The sequence below is a fragment of the Salmo trutta genome, chromosome 13 (genome assembly GCF_901001165.1).
Source record: "Salmo trutta chromosome 13, fSalTru1.1, whole genome shotgun sequence".
NCBI classification, from domain to species: domain Eukaryota; kingdom Metazoa; phylum Chordata; class Actinopteri; order Salmoniformes; family Salmonidae; genus Salmo; species Salmo trutta.
Genome location: NC_042969.1, coordinates 64907098 through 64924505, shown reverse-complemented (window position 1 = coordinate 64924505; position 17408 = coordinate 64907098). Strand labels below are relative to the sequence as shown.

The 17408-nt window shown below is 41.9% G+C and overlaps 2 protein-coding genes across 5 annotated transcripts in view; one reads left to right on the top strand and one right to left on the bottom strand.

The window, feature by feature from the left end:
• LOC115206326 (carbonic anhydrase 4) overlaps positions 1–11203 on the top strand; it is a 28651-nt gene extending 17448 nt beyond the window's left edge. For all 3 annotated transcript variants that reach the window (XM_029773127.1, XM_029773128.1, XM_029773130.1), the window contains 7 exons: positions 5582–5626; positions 5721–5885; positions 8502–8647; positions 9212–9304; positions 9420–9486; positions 9840–10003; positions 10200–11203. In XM_029773127.1, coding sequence (XP_029628987.1) covers positions 5582–5626; positions 5721–5885; positions 8502–8647; positions 9212–9304; positions 9420–9486; positions 9840–10003; positions 10200–10379 — 860 coding nt within the window. In that variant the 3' untranslated portion in view covers positions 10380–11203. The remainder of the gene's footprint in view (positions 1–5581; positions 5627–5720; positions 5886–8501; positions 8648–9211; positions 9305–9419; positions 9487–9839; positions 10004–10199) is intronic.
• Positions 11204–13764: 2561 nt separating this feature from the next.
• On the bottom strand, positions 13765–15929 carry LOC115206324 (RIMS-binding protein 2-like). 2 transcript variants are annotated; one of them, XR_003880774.1, is made up of 3 exons: positions 15279–15929; positions 14679–15027; positions 13765–14577 (listed from the first exon to the last, which is right to left on the bottom strand). XR_003880774.1 is itself a non-coding variant. In XM_029773125.1 (2 exons), the coding sequence occupies exons 1-2, from the start codon at positions 15613–15615 to the stop codon at positions 14882–14884; spliced, it is 483 nt and encodes a 160-aa protein (XP_029628985.1). In that variant the 5' UTR covers positions 15616–15929; the 3' UTR covers positions 14642–14881. The 2 variants fall into 2 exon arrangements, 1 of the variants encoding a protein (XP_029628985.1); XM_029773125.1 differs by lacking the exon at positions 13765–14577 and having other exon boundaries at positions 14642–15027.
• Between the last annotated feature and the right edge of the window lie 1479 nt (positions 15930–17408).

Here is a 17408-nt window from a genome sequence, read left to right as displayed (position 1 = left end):
TCGTCAAAACTGTCATTGGAGCAACATGCTGGGCAAAGTTCTTGCAAAATGCCCGGTAGTAGCCAGCCATTCCCAAGAATCTGCGCACTGGAAGGTTATTGAGGGCCTCCACTTTTGCCAAGACCGGTTAGCCCTTCCCTTGCCCGACCACCTTCACAAGATACTTCTCTGATGCTTGGGCGATTTCACTCTGACAGGTTCACTGTCAAGTTGGCAAGGGAAAAATTGTTTCGAACAGACTCAATTTTCTGAAGGTGTTCTGGCCAGGTGACATTAAATACAACCACATCGTCAAAATACGCCTCTGCATTTTCTAGACCACGTAGCACTATGTGCATGAGCCTTTGAAACATGGCTCTGGCATTTCTCATGGAAGATGAAGGTAGGACAATTAACCATCAGGAGTGACAAAAGCAGACAGCTCTTTGGTACGCTCAGAGGGACCTGCCAATATCCCTTCAACAGGTCGAACTAACTAACGTACTTGGCAGTGCCAACACGGCCTACACAATTGTCGACCCGGGGCAAAGGTTACGAGTCTGACTTAGTAATGGCATTGAGTTTGCAAAAAATCTGAACAAAACCACAGAGACCCATCTGCCTTAGTTACTAATTTACAGGGTGAACTCCACGGACTGTTGCCGTGTTGTGCAATGCCGTGCTCAAGCATGAACTCCACTTCACTGCGGATTTTTTCTATCTTTTCAGGAATCACTCGATAGACATGTTGTTCGATTGGCAGAGTCCCCAACATCAATGTAATGCTATAGTGCATTTATCTGAGTTGGCACATCTGAAATTAAACCCTGAGCACTACATATGCTGAGCACTTGTTGGCTGCTTTTCCTTCACTCTGTGGTCCCACTAATCCCAAACCATCTCAATTGGGTTGAGGTCGGGTGATTGTGGAGGCCAGGTCATCTGATGCAGCACTCCATCACTCTCCTTCTTGGACAAATAGCCCTTACACAGTCTGGAGGTGTGTTGGGTCATTGTCTTGTTGAAAAACAAATGATAGTCCCACTAAGTTTGTAAGTCGCTCTGGATAAGAGCGTCTGCTAAATGACGTAAATGTAAATGTAAATGTAAGCACAGACCAGATGGGATGGCATATCACTGCAGAATGCTGTGGTAACCATGCTGGTTAAGTGTGCCTTGAATTCAAAATAAATCACTGACTGTGTTATCAGCAAAGCACCCCCATACCATCACACCTCCTCCTCCATGCTTCACGGTTGAAACCACACATGCAGAGATCATCTGTTCACCTACTCTGCATTTTTTTCAGCAATTCGACCATGAAGGACTGATGCACACATAAAGGCATAAATCAAGCCACACGTCAACAAACCTTTTCCCTCTTCAATGCATTTTCATGACAAATTGGACAAAATTATTGTATAATGCCATGCAAAATGTCAGAATTGCCTCATCAAATCAAGCATTTTTGCCAAGCTGGATAACCAGAGCTAGTGCAGATCAGATTTAGCCAGTTACTAGCTATGCCCTGGACTAGAGCTAGTTAGTGCGGACCAGAGCTAGACCAGAGCTAACACAGACCAGGGATAGCTAGCTAGCTACTAGCTATGCCATGGACCAGAGCTGTACCAGAGCAAGTATGGACCAGAGCTGGCTAGCTAGCTACTAGCTACGCCCTGGACCAGAGCTGAACCAGAGCTAGCAACTAGGAACGCCCTGGACAAAAGCTAGTTGGTGTGGGCTAGACAAATGCTAGTGTGGACCAGATCTAACTAGATACTAGCTACACTCTGGACCAAAGCTAGTTAGTGCGGATCAGAGCTAGACCACAGCTAGTGCAGACCAGAGCTAGCTAGCTACTATCAACACCCTGGAACAGAGCTAGTTAGAGCACACCAGAGCTAGACCGAGCTAGTGCGGACCAGAGATTGCTAGCCACGTGGTCAGTAGTTGTGGTCAGTAGTTGTGTGGTTGTGGTCTGTAGTTGTGCTCAGTAGTTGTGTGGTTGTGGTCTGTAGTTGTGGTAAGTAGTTGTTGGGGTCAGTAGTTGTGAGCAGTAGTTGTGTGGTTGTTGTCAATATTTCTGGTCAGTGCTTGTGTGGTTGTGTTGCAGGCTTTTGGGCCCTACAGTATGCACATTGTCAGTAGTTGTGGTTGTTGTTGTAGTGTGAAACGTATAAGAGTATCAAAACTTTTTTCAAGCAACCTGTGGACAGGTCAGCCTGCACTTTTTAAAGTTGTTTTGGACTTGGTAACTTGTACAGTTTTGGCCCTACAGGTGGCAGCGGAAGGCAAACAATAATAAGAAGAAGAAAAAGTAGAAGGATACTACAGTAAGCAGTGCTTAATTTCCTCTCAGATTCGACTTTGCTTGTTCCGGGCACCTATTTGCCCGGATCCGGTACCTCTCGCAGCCTGATTTATGAATTGTTTCACTGTTCGCACTGTAACATTCTAATAATAGCGGAGAGCGTTAAATCAAGTTGTCTCCTTGTTATTTCTCCCGCCCCCAGAAAGACCATCTTGTAAAAGCGCAATCATCCTTCTGTGTAATCATCCTATCCTGCCACAGTGATTCCAGACCTATCTTATTTGTACATAGAAGTTATGGGGCGGGCCGGTGGGGTAAGTAACTGATCTTGACACAGGTCTTGGTAGTGGTGGTTAGCTAGTGAAGAGGTCCCTATGTACATTACTATAGCTTAGGCTACGTCACGTAGCCTAAGCTGGTCATCTCCCAACTGAATTTGAATCGTGGGAAAGCCAAATAAAAAATGGATTAGAAAAGGCAATTGAGTTTGATGACATTTTTTAAGTAAAGAAATTCAGAGAAAATGGTGAATCGAACCCAGAACAAGCCAGAGAACTGTCAGTGCTGGAGGAGAGGAGTGAGGGGCAAACTGTTCCTGATAGCGATGCCTTAGCTAGCAGCGTTGCTATTAATCCCACCAGTTCAGCATCATTACCGGCACATCCACTAGCTAGATGCCGTACTAGCGAGTCAGACTCAGCTGGAGAGGGAGACGGGGAGCTGGGGGCGAGGGGGGCAGTGCATCCACCAATGTGCTCGAAGTGCTTGGAGCAGGTGCAATTTGCAGTTTAAGAACAAGAAAACGTATAACCCCTGATTTATAACACATAATTCAAAGTTGGGCTGTAGAACATGCAAAAAGGTATGGAACTTGGGTCTAGAAACGACTGGAGGGATTACACTAGCAAAAGAGTGGGTAGAATGTGCATTAAGTTAACATCCCAAGGCTTGCTGCCATTTGGTGGCAGCAAGCCTTGTAGACATTGTTAAAGAGGACACCTAGGTTATAGTTAACACTCAAAATTAAAAAAAGTGCAGGCCAGGGGAAGCTCGGGCGGGTTGCTGGAAACCAGGTGCTGAGGCTGAAGCGAGAAGTGTGGGGATAGGGTAAGCAGGTCCAGAGGGGAATCCAAGGGAGCGTAGAGTGGGGAATCCAGGACAGAGTAGCAGGACTGACGAGAAGTCGGACTGGAGACAGGGACCACAGTCAAAGTGGGCAGAACTGTAGCGGAGAGGAAAACAGCATCAGGCAAGGGAAAACAGGAACAAACGGCTAGAAACATAGACTGACTGGGCAGAGATCACAATCTGGCAGTGTGGAAGTGGCAGGACTGAGAATTTGTAGAGGTCTTGATTATGGAACAGATTGCAGCTGGTGGGGATCTGCTCTGACTCCAGCACACCTGTCTCCACCCACCCACACAATCACACACACACAAAGAGAGGGAGAGGGAGAGAGCACTGGGGGAGTGGCGGCAGGTCAAGGATACACCGGATGAGCACTAGAGGGTGTGGCAGGAGCAGATTTAAATGGAGCACCCTTGCCCGGAAATTCGTCACTCGTTCATCCCACGATGATTGTGTTTTCAGGCACCGGTAGCTTGTGGGTGTTTTATATGTGCTACAGTCAATTATGATTGTATGTCTACTTACATTAAATATAGAATTATTAATATACGCCTGCTGTATGATAGCTAGCAAATTAATTAGCTAAATAACGTTAGCCTGCTTAGCTGGAACTTCTGAAGAAGGAAAATATTTTATTTCTACAATTTCCAAAAGCTAACCAAACAAAAACATCATTACTTTTACGATACGTATTTGTGTCGTCATGTGCATTAGCAGCACAATTTCAAACTTATTTACATTCGTTATTTACTTCCGCTTGTATGTTGACTCCATACATTGACGTTGATGTTTTAATTTTTGGCTGACTTTTCTTAGCGGATGTACAATCGTCGCGAATTGAATTATGGGGAGTTTCAGGCCCCGATGTGAACATAATTGTACACTCGCAAACTTGACTAAAAACGAAGGCTGAAGGGCTTACGTTGCAAACTTCCCTTGCTTGGCTAATCATTTGGACCGCCCTACGTTGTGTTTGACACTTTTTATCTCAATGTGTTCCGGACTGACTATTTTGCTTGCTTGTATGGTGTGCTGTGATTCCACAGATTGGCATGGACTAAAGTGATATTGAGACAGCTGTTGCCAATTCCCTATCACCTCTTCCCTCCCCAAACAAATAGCTAAACCCGCCCCAGAACTAGAGTCAAAAGGAACTGGAACTTACCTTCAGGACGGCATTCGGACCGGGGACCTCTCGACTGACGGACGTCCACCTCGTTGCTGCTGCTCCTCTCCAATATTCACCTGCTGTGGGGAAAAGACACAAATCACAACTCTATCAATAACACTACTAAAGTAAAGTGCTTAAGTGTGACTCCAATTGTTGGCCGGTACATGCTGTAATCGTATGTTTTGTGTCCCCCACAACTACATACACGGGGGACACGCCTGACGCTACAACCCAGCAGGCCTGTCGTAGAGCAAGAGACAGTCCAGCAAGCAGCAACGACAACCAAATCTGCCATTGATGACCAAACCAGCCATCGACTAATGAACCCTGTTCGGGTAGAGCTGAACGAACGAACCCTGCTCGGAAAGAGCCAGACAAACAAACATTGGCCACTGCTCCATGAGTGAATCAACTGTTGTGTTAGTTTGCGCCGGTGCTCATAGTTAGCCCTAAATCCTAGCCCTTTGTATGTTTCTAATCGGACCGTAGTGATACTGTGTATTGTCATTGTTGTAAAAGCTGGATTTAAAATCAATAACTTTTGATTGTACTTTGGCCTGCCTCTGTGGTTGTTTGCCTTGGGGTAATGGTCTCTGTCAAAAGCCACTAAAATTGTGTTCCTTTACAGCTGTCTGTATCTGATTGACAAAGGGGACCATAACATTGGACTTTGCAACACATCTTATGTCATTTATTTTGAATTTAGGAAGTGAAATACTCAAACAGCATTTATGCCATTGGATGATTCATGATGTCCCAACATGATATCATAGGAAAACGTCATCCTGTCACGTTTTTTCAAAAAGGAAAACTTCACAATATATGACATTGTCAATACATTGCATTCAATGGGAAAAGGTGTGTCCCATTGACATTTTTGTTAATAGATTGCATTTAATGGGTAAAAATGTGCGTCACATGCTTGACATTTTTGTCAGTACATTGCATTCAATGGGAAAAAATGGTTAATGTCCAAAAACTCCCTTCTCCAGATTGGTGCTACCAGTCCCAGGTTACATGTGGTGGCAACTGCATAGGTAAACCATATACATTCAGTACATATGCTAAAATACCCATTGGAATCAAAGTTCTTAAACATAACCAATGTTCTGTCTCGTTACTCATGTGAAGGACCTGATGGTTGGACAACGGTTGCTGAGGCATGTGGCGGAAAAGCCCAGTCCCCCATTAACATTGTGACAAGAAGAACTCTACCAGATGGACGCCTTACACCATTCACATTCACTGGGTACCAAGAGGCCTTCCACAGTTTCATCACAAACAATGGTCGCACTGGTGAGTTTCTATGTAAATCGGCCTCCCGAGTGGCGTAGCGGTCTAAGGCACTGCAGTACTTGAGGTATCACTACAGATCTGGGTTCGATCCTGGGCTGTGTCGCAGCCGGCCGCAACTGGGAGACCCATGAGGCGACGCACAATTGGCCCAGCGTCGTTAGGGGAGGCTTTGGCCGGCCGGGATGTCCTTATCCCATCGCGCTCGAGCGACTCCTGTGGCGGGCCGGGAGCATGCACGCTGACACGGTTGCCAGTTGGACTGTGTTTCCACTGACACTGGCCAGGCACTGGTGTGCCTGGCTTCCGGGTTAATCGAGCAGTGTGTCAAGAAGCCTTTCGGCTTGGTAGGGTTGTGTTTCGGAGGACGCACGGCTCTCGACCTTCGCATCTCCCGAGTCTGTATGGGAGTTGCAGCGATGGGACAAGACTGTAACTACCAATTGGATACTACAAAATTGGGGAGAAAAATGGGTGAAAAAAACAAACAATAATAATAATAATGTCTATATAAATCAGTGGTTCCCAAACAAGGGGTCGCCTAATATGAAAATGCGGTCGCAGGAGAATTGACCAAATCCTGAAGAAAAATAAATATTATAATATCTTTGTATCTCAAAAGCTTTGTAATGTGGTTAACCTTAAATATCTAAATGAGAATTATTCAAATATTAAAGACAAAATTCAACCAGAGAGCTCCCTTAGATCAGGGGGAAAAGTCCGCACTTGACCGTTGCGCTTGAATCATTCCCACAGTGAATGGCTAGGCCTGCTACGATATGAAACCACACACTATTGCAGAGACTTTGGTATTACCGGCCGCAATTGATATGGTGAAAACAACTGTGTGGACAGGCAGAAGCACATGAACTCATATCAATACCTTTGTCAGATAACACTGTTTAACAAAGAATTTATGCTATTGCTGGCAATCAACAGGAAACTCTGACTGAACGACTCAAACTCCCCAGCTTATTCTCTCCAAATGGATGTTAGCTGTCAGGGCCGAGATGCCCATGTATTGAATTTTGTTTGCTATACATATCCCGGGATGCTATTCACGAGGACATATCTCCCGAGCATGAAACGGCACAGGGGATGTTCAGTGTGCTATGTGGCTATATTCTTGAAAAACAGATTCCATGGGATCGAATGGTGGGCTTTTGCACAGATGGGACAGGACAACGGGAAGGCCTCTGTACTCTAGTTATGAATGTGTCTCCCTCTGCCATATGGACACATTGTATGATACACCGAGAGCAACTGGCGGCAAAAAAGTTGGGCACAGAACTCTGAGATATACTGCAGCAGGTAACTTCGATTGTAAACGGCATCAAATCACATCCATTGCGCGCATGCCTGTTCACAACACAATGTGGACATATAGGATCAGAGCAAGACAATGTTTTATTTCACACGAGGCTTGGTGGTTACCAAGGGGGAGTGTTGGAAATATTTTTTTTTATTGAGATAGGAACTGTTGTCATTCACAATGGAGGTAAAACAAACAGACTTGGTTGACTTTCTGTTTATTGAAAAGAAAATGTGTCTCCTTGCCTATGTAACAGACATAGTTGGGATACTGAACACACACAAGCATGCAGGGGAAATGCAAAAACATTCTACAGATGAGTGAATGACCGACTCAGTGGATTCAGAGGAAATAATTATTATTGTAGAGAGTCAAAAGCGAACCATGCCCCCTTCCCTCACCTGTGCATGTTTCTAACAGACAACAGCATCAGTAAGTGTCCCACACGAGTGATGACTGCTCACCTCCAATGCTTGGAAGAGCACCTTGGGACCTACTTCCCAATCCATTTGACTGTGTGATCCTGTCTCTGTTGACATGTCGCTAACTGAAATTGAACAGCTGATCGAGATGTCCTGTGACCGATTGCTGCAGACAACACATTCACGGGTCACTACGAAGGAATACCCTGTCGTCTCCCCCTGAGCATTAAAACTCATGGTACCCTTTGCCAGCTCATATGTGTGAAGCTGGATTTATTGCTCTCGTCTGCATTAAAACCAAATATCAATCCAGGTTGGATGTGACAGCAGAGATGAGGTGTGTACTGTCAACCACGCCCCCTGCACGACATGCATCAAGCCACACCCATCTCATTAGTGGTGGTGAGATAAGCAACATTATGTCAGACTAATTTGCAATTGACTGTCATAGCCCCACGTTAAAAGTATGTGATGGTAAGTTGAGAAGACAATCAAATACCTTTACAATGTTTTTCAATTGACTTCCATAGCCCCAAATAAAAAGTAAACATTGACTGTTATTTACATAATTTTTTTCACATGGTTAGGGTGGGGAGAATTTTCAGATTTCAAAATGGGGTCGTGGGCCCCTGATATAGATGCTGCATTTACATTTACAGTACAGAACCCCCTGCATATGTTACAGTATTATCAGCATGGTGTATTGTAGTTGTATTGAACACGAATAGCAAGGCTTATTCACTCAATGCCTTGATATTTCACAGATCTGATCTAAGCTCAAAGCTCCATAACATTAGCTTAACATTACAATGGTACAGTACATGCAACGTTTATGGACTCCACATATTTCCCTTTACATGGAATAAAGCTTTCATCTCTCTGCAGTTCAGGTGGACCTGCCTGCCACAGCAAAAGTACAGGGTGGAGATCTGGCTGTGCCGTACAAGGCAGTACAGCTCCACCTGCACTTGGGCAAAGATGGAGGCCCTGGATCAGAACACTCCATCGATGGAGAACGATATCCCATGGAGGTTTGATGACCAAAAGAAAGGAAACATTCCCATAATACACCATAATGTATTTTCAAACTCCTGATATTTATTTAGGATTATCACATAGTTTTAGGTCTTTTAGATACAGTTCAATCGAGTACAGGCTTAACTGAATGGACAACAGAGACCAAATGCAATATGGAATTTTGAATGGTTTGGGGTATGGCCTTGTCTCGGAGGAATGTTCCCCATAGCCAGATGCTGATGACAGCAGCTGTCATCGAACCCCGCACGCGGCCTTAAGGTTATTATTATTCCACACATGGCTAATAGAAAAGAAAAGAAGAAGCAAGACGCTATGCTTATGATGATAAGTTTGTGTTCATTCGCACTATGCCTGTAGAATAGGAAACAAAGTGAATTGTGTACTACTTACTTGATGAATTTAAATGAGCATTCAGATCAGCCATTCTGATTTAACTTTTGTAAACTACGTTATGTGTACAGTAATTATACATCAATCACATTAACGTACACTTTTGCAAATTCACATTTATTGCAATCTTTGACATATTTGTCAGTGATATCTCTTGACGTCCTCAGCTGCATATAGTAAACATAAAAGAGGAGTACAACTCTTTGGATGAAGCTCTGAAAGACCTTGCAGGGGTTGGAGTTCTAGGATTCTTTTATGAGGTATTATTTCAGCTTAATCTTATAAAATGTTCTACAACATGAAAAAATGGGGTTTATATGACATTTGATAGATGATACTCTCTGATAATCCTGATAATATCTCTTATATTTTCAGCAATCAGGAAGCTCCAACAAAAAATATGACTCCATCATAAATGCTCTGAACACAATCAATATACCCAGTAAGTCAGCTTATAGACAACAACTATTGTTATGTATCTTAAATAGCATGGATCCAGGTACTAAATGATGCATGTTCCGGATCATACAGGGATATGCCTATGTGATAGTGTGCTGACAGTTTAGATACAAAGTAATAAAATCCTTGTTTTTTAACCACAGTGTCTTCGATAAAGCTATTAGCAATCACTAGTAGTATGAACAGTAGCCTATTTTGTAGACCAGTTACAGCTCTCATCATAAACTGTATTGGGCAACACTTTACCTTAAATTATTACTGTGTAGTTCCATAGGGGCAACTTAAGATAGTTTTACCCTGTGTTTGTTTCATTGTCTTTATTGTGTCCACCTCTAGACTCCAACACTACCCTGAGTGATGTGTCCCTGGACATGTTCATCCCCTCTCAGAGTAATATGACCAGCTACTTCCGCTACCAGGGCTCTCTCACCACACCTCCCTGTGAAGAAGCTGTAGTTTGGACCGTGTTCAGAAATACCATTCCTCTCAGCAGGCAACAGGTGTATACTGCTTGACATTACACCTCACCTTACCTAGGTCACTTTTATACCTGACATTATACCTATACCTGCTGTCAGTGAACGTATAGTAAATGCATTGCAAAATAAAGTCCATAAAGTTATTTGTATGTCTTTATTGAGTTGTATTTTTTTACTGTATGTCTAACATGTTTTTTCTTATCTTTGTGTCATACAGCTTGCTGCATTTTCTCGGCTTCAGTTTGCTGATGGAAAGCCTATGGTGGGAACCTATCGCCCAGTCCAGCCGTTGAATGGTCGCCTGGTGTATCGCTCTGGAAGTCAAGTTATCTTAGTCAGCACTCTGCTACTCATCACCTCTGTGATATCAGCCATTGTACTCCCACTGCCCAAATAAATACTAGCATCTTTGGATATGTGTATCAGTGAATTAGAGAGTGCCCAATATTATCATAATCTCAAATGCAACACTCTAAAAAATGCTGGGTTAAAAACAACCCAATTCGGGTTCTTTGGTTACCCAGCACTGGGTAAATATTGGACAGAACACAAGCTGGTTTATTTTGACCCAGCCAGTGGGGTTGCGTGAATAACCCAACATGTTGGGTGGTTGGGATTACCCAAACATGGTTTTATTTAACCTTCAGTTTGGTATTTTTTTACTTTCGTGCTGGGTTGACCTATCAGCTGGGTCTTTTTGAATGTAATCCTTAGGTTATTTTCAGGAGGTGTGGCCTATTAGGGGAATGGCTTTCAGATAGATCTTATTGGACACCCGTGAGAGTAAATGTCATTCTTGTTCATCATGTTAAGTTTACATACTGCACATTTAATCTTAATGTTTTGTATTTTACACATTCTTCTAGAATATTAATTTATTATTTATTAGATATAATAAGGTGGTATCCATCCCAAAATTGGGATTTGCAGAGGCTTTTAAGGAACTCATACACTTCTGTAAGCCTCAATGAAGCTACGCAAATGTAAATGTTCAACCTTAACATGTGATAACTATACAACAGAACAGATGAACAGGAAAGATATTTACTCTCACGGGTGTCTAAAAATAACTATCTGAAAGCCACTCTCTTACTAAACTATGCCTTCAGTCTCAATTACCCAGAACTAATAACCCAGCATCAACAACCCAAACAACACAGAATATGTTTGTGTATGATGGCAATGCAGTTGTTTTCAATAAAGTTCACTTCACTTTCCAAATTATAGTTGTTATAGTTTATTCAACAATTAAGGAGACAGCATTAATGATGCACATAGAGATTTCATTTTATCTTATTTTATGTATTAAAATAATACTTGAGGGCATTACATATTGTTATATAATAATTATTGTTGTTACCCTCTTATTAAACCTCCTAATCATTTAAAAAATGGTTTAATTCACATCAACTTCCCATTGCTGTTATTGAACAATCTGTGTCATTATTTGACCTGTGCTTTTCCACAGAACCAACAACACAACTGGTGAGAATCAGTATCAAACACTGGAACTCTGATCTATATTGTCCGGAAACAAAGCACATCCATGTCATTTTTATATTAGGTGTACCCAATCAGTTATAGCTGTAAACATCGTTTTTACTTCACTTTATTCACACTAACTAAGCACAGGGCAGCACAAAGGCTATATGTGATTTAATCTTCTATGTCATTTCTTCTACAATCCAGCAAGTGTCAGTAATGGGGAACAGCACACACTCCGTTCCTTTCTTCATCCTTTTTGACCAACTTCACACTGCATAAAGCAGGGAAAATGTGGTCATATAACCATGTGTTTTGACTGAAAATATAATTTCCACTCTGTGGACTTTATACTTCCCATATCCAGGTCAGGTTACTCAGGATACCCCACGCCTAACAATTTCATACTTGTCTAATCATAATTCAATCAATCCCTTGTCAACAACCTGTGGATAATAGCCACTCGTTTCATTTAGGTACAGGTAGGCTACACTATCCATTTCACCTTAAGTAGTCCCATGTTACACAGAAATAGCACCTCAGTGCATTGAGCCACGGGAATAATCTCCTAGCTGCAAAGTCATGTTTGGCTATTGCTATAGGACTCCTCCAAGGAGGCTAAAGCCACACACAACGCCCTGAACCAGAGCTACTCAAGGACCATAACTTTACCATGTGTCTGTAATATCTATGCTATTACATGGTAGTTACATAGGCAAGTAAAGTGTAATTACAGTGTAGGGAGGTTGTAAAACTAGTAAAGATGCCCATTGAAATCATTCAATGTGAGAGAACTGGCAGGTCTTCAACTGTCTTCAACCAAACAAAGAAAAGGTAGAGTGTAGGTTTGGAACATAGTAGGTTTGTGTTGTCAACGTTTCACAAAAATATCTTGCACAGTTGCACACACAGTTTCCACCCATCACCCACTTCCTCCTCTCTCACTTGACTTGACTCTGAGGTTTAGGTTGTCTTGACAACATAGTGCATATCTCACTTAAACGTCATCTCACGTGTTTCAGTTGTGTCTATTGCATATAGCACTTCTTCTGCTGCTGTAAACTGGGTAGAGGTATGGGTTCCTGTCTGTTAGCAAAGTGCATTAGAAGACAAGAGAACAAGCAACAGTGTAACCTATCCTATCAAATCTTTTAATGCAATGAAAAGCTGATATCTGCACAAAACAGGTTGTGAATCAATTAGTTATAGCATGTCTGAGAAATCCTCATAAGGCTGTTCTTTTACCTATACTTCACTCCTTTAATAGTGGATATATTCTATTATAAGCCTAAAACATTCTAAGCTGTTGATCTCTCCTCTAGACTATAGTCAACATGGACACCACGTAAGTACATTAAATCAATTTGAAAAGGGATCAATAAAATATGTATCAATTTCACGATATTTAAGTAGCTCATTTTTAATAGTTGATGTTATCGTCTGTTTGCATGTCCTTAAAAGGGGGGACCACTGTCTCTGCCTGTATCCCAAATGGTACCCTATTCCCTATATAGTGTACTACTTTTGGCCAGAGCATGGTATCTGTTCAAAAGTATTGCACTATAAAGGGAAAAGGGTGACATTTGGGAGACATTCTCTGTCAGTAGTGAAGATGTCTGTCTATGTGGGCAGTAGGGGCGTAGATTGGTTGGTGTATCTCAGAGACAGAAGGAGGTATCGCTGTAGAGAGACTGTTGAACCTCTTCCTGTGGTTTATACCACGTGACTAAGAGGCTTAATAAGAACACGACTGTTAGTTGACACTCTGTTTCTGCTGGGATAGAGGAGAGAAAGCTGGTAAGACCCTGTGATATACTGATTGATGTAGCTTAATAGATTCATTGAATATCATTTTGTATAAAACAGAGGATAGTTTTACTGTACGGTGGCAGTAAAGACAATGTATTACAAAAATGTTGTAACATTTTACTGGTTCTACTGGTTGAGATGATTTTAGTACACTTTTATAAATTATTAGATCATTTTGTTACACATCCGCATTGTATTACAAAAAACATTACAGTTTTTGTGACGATTTAGTTAGTTCGTACCTTGAATTTGCTCTGCTGATTGGACTGAGGAGGGGTTCTGAGCAGCACCAAACATGAAGCTGCCACAGCAACAAGAAGATACTGATGTACAGTGCAGTCATCCATAAAGTAGAGAGTACTACTAAACTCCTCTGCACAGTGTAGTGTTTCCTACTTTATGGATGAGTGTACTGTTGGCTACGGAGGAAAACACTACAGGGACTCCAGTGACATCAATGAAAGATTCTGAAAAGCTTGGAGACCATGGTCTATGTTTAAGTTGTATTTAATTTTTGTACTAGAAATGCAGTCCTCCGAATAAATCTTCCCGTTACGTATTCAATCATGTGTCTCAAATAAAAGTAGATTTGATTGCAACATTGTACTTATGAAAATAAATAAATGGTGTTTCTTCATGGTTTGCTTTCCATGGTTTATGGTTATTTAACAATTGTAGATTTTTGTATAACAATCTCAGTGCAGTTGATAGTAAAAGTAGTTGTACAGTTACACTTGTTTCAGTGTTCAGCATCCGGTTGTGATGAAGATCCTGCCCTGTATAATTCTAAACCCGCTAACATGAGGTACATAGGAGCAAGGGAATGAAACAGATGTTCAGAAAATGAACAGTTTAATAGTACTGCTAAATTCTGCATACTGTAGATATCTTCATTCGATAACCATGATTTCATTATTTTGGCCAATCTTACTGCACCTTAAAATGTCCAACAAAAGGTTTGTAGTTCATAGGATTTTTTTGGACAGAGCAAAATCTGTCTACTGCGTTACTGTGCAAACGGCAACAACAAAAAAACGATCCCATGATCATTACAAATTATGGAGGAGATTTCTGTGGTCACAAGTATTTATGCAGAAGAAAAAATATGACAAAATCTGGATATTTGACACAGTAAAACATAATATCCCTTCAGATATACTTGAAAAAGTTTCATTTTTTCATTGTATCTAATTCCGATTCTTGGCATAATCTCACGTATCCGATGTTCCTTGTTAATCCTATTCCCATGGTAGTGGTTCCAGGTAGTTGGATGGCACCAGACCTCTCAGCCCATGAAGGTCCCCCTGGATGGAGATTAGACATTGGCAAAGCAGTCGTCATTTAGATATACAACCAATGGCAAACAAGGTTTAATTTCTCCAAAGACTACTTAACCAGCACTCACATAATATATTCCATCTTCATCCATATCACCAAACACATATATTTATGTCCCCTGCACGGAAGACGAACTCAGCCTACAAGAAAATGTTTTTTGGGAAAAGTTACTGTTCATTTGGTGTAGCTGTAATATGCACAGTAAGGCCCTGTAACTGTGATTACCTGATAAATGGAGTTCACTATATTCAAAATATCAAAATAAGAAAGTTAAAGTGGATTTGGACATCCATGTGGAGGTTCCACACTCATCTCGCTGTCCATGTTGGGGGAACTTTCCCAAGGGTCATACTCAAAGATGGCCACCATCCTGCGGACGACCAAGTCATCTAGCACGCTAGACTCTTCACTTGGATCTGATGGGAAACACAGAGGTCAAGAGCTGAAGGATTAGATCATAGTCTAGGACTGCATCCCAAATGGCACCCTATTCCCTATATAGTGTACTACTTATCACCAGGGCCCTGGTGTATATAGGGAATAGGGTGCATTTGGGATGCACACCAGATCTCATTTGTCATCATTAAGAAATCTCAGATTGTTTTTAATGTAAAATATTTCAGAGAGAGTGAAAGAGAGTGTGAGAGATAGTGAGAGAAAGCGATACCTGTACAGGTGTGGTCGACAGGCAGGAAACCCTGCTGTATGAGCTGATGTTTAAGGAAGTCATCATCCACTGGGATCACAGATACCATGTTACTAGTCACGGCACCAGACAGACCACCAGACTCCCCGTGGTAGAAACCATCATCATCTTCATCTCCAAACACCTGGCAGAGACAGAGATAGGAGTCAGCCATTTTGTTTTCCTGAGATTTGTTTGGTAATGATACAGCTCTACTGTGCATGTGTAAAAGAAAGGAACATGAGTGGAAAGTTATCAGTTCAACATCAACCAGTTGCAAAAGATGACAGGAAATGAGGAAACCACAGCTTTTGCACATCAAGTAGGCCTACGCATTAACAGAGAACAAACAGGAAACACCAGCATCTAGGACTGATAAAAAAGAAAATCCAATATACTATATAACTGATTATAATCTGCCTACCTCATATTAAACCAGCCGTGTTCAAACTTGGTTTGATCATATCAACCCCTTTAAAATGGGAGGTAACGCTTTAGGTACTCAATCATCAAGTTTGCAGACGACACTACAGTTTTAGGCTTGATTACCATCAACGACTAGACGGCCTACAGGGAGGAGGTGAGGGCCCTCAGAGTGTGGTGTCAGGAAAATAACCTCACACTCAATGTCAACAAAACTAAGTAGATGATCGTGGACTTCAGGAAACAGCAGAGGGAGCAGCCCCCTATTCACATCGACGGGACAGTAGTGGAGAAGGTGGAACGTTTTAAGTTCCTCGGCGTAGACATCACGGACAAACTGAAATGGTCCACCCACACAGACAGCGTGGTGAAGAAGGCGCAGCAGCGCCTCTTCAAACTCTGGAGGCTGAAGAAATTCAGATTGTCACCAAAAACACTCACAAACCTTTACAGATGCACAATCGAGAGCATCCTGTCGGGCTGTATCACTGCCTGGTACGGCAACTGCTCTGCCCACAGCCGTAAGGCTCTCCAGAGGGTTGTGAGGTCTGCACAACGCATCACCGGGGGCAAACTACCTGCCCTCCAGGACACCTACAGCACCTGATGTCACAGGAAGGCCAAAAAGATCATCAAGGACAACAACCACCCGAGCCACTGCCTGTTCACCCCGCTATCATCCAGAAGGCGAGGTCAGTACAGGTGCATCAAAGCAGGGACTGAGAGACTGAAAAACAGCTTCTATCTCAAGGCCATCAGACTGTTAAACAGCCATCACTAACATTGAGTGGCTGCAGCCAACATACTGACTCATCTCTTGCCACTTTAATAATGAAAAATTGATGTAATAAATGTATCACTAGCCACTTTAAACAATGCCACTTTATATAATGTTTACATACCCTACATTACTCATCTCATATGTATATACTGTACTCTATACCATCTGCTGCATCTTGCCTATGCCGTTCGGCCATCGCTCATTCATATATTTTAATGTACATATTCTTATTTATTCCTTTACACTTGTGTGTATAAGGTAGTTGTTGTGAAATTGTTAGGTTAGATTACTTGTTAGATATTACTGCATGGTCGGAACTAGAAGCACAAGCATTTCGCTACACTCGCATTAACATCTGCTAACCATGTGTATGAAACAAATAAAATTTGATTTGATTTAGAAATAAATACATTCTATTAGGATTTTCGTGGTAGCCTATTGGTTTTCGTGGTTGTAAATGGAACTGTACATATTGGAAATGTGTTAAAGGTAGGCTAGAATTGCTTAACTGGTTACGTTGGTGGAATTTAATCCACAGAAGTATATTGTGTAATATCACGTGTTGCTATACTCATGAGCAGTATGGTTTTCCATGTTTGAAGTGGGCCTATAGGCCTATTTGTTTGGCAAGACAGCTGGTCATGGCTGTATCTCACTGCAATAGGCTGTAGGCTATGTTTTGGTTATTTGGATCTCCATTTGCCTTTTGTTTACTGCATTTGTTTACTGTTAGTGTAACTAGCCTAAATATAGATTGTTTCATATTGATCTGACATTTTGTTTACTAGGCCTACTTGGTACTGCTGTTTTGTTCTGTTTGCATTCATTAATTTACATTCACAGTGATGTTGGTATTCTACACTCTAAAAAGAAAAGTTTCCTGGAGTATCCTTTAGGGGTTCTTCAAA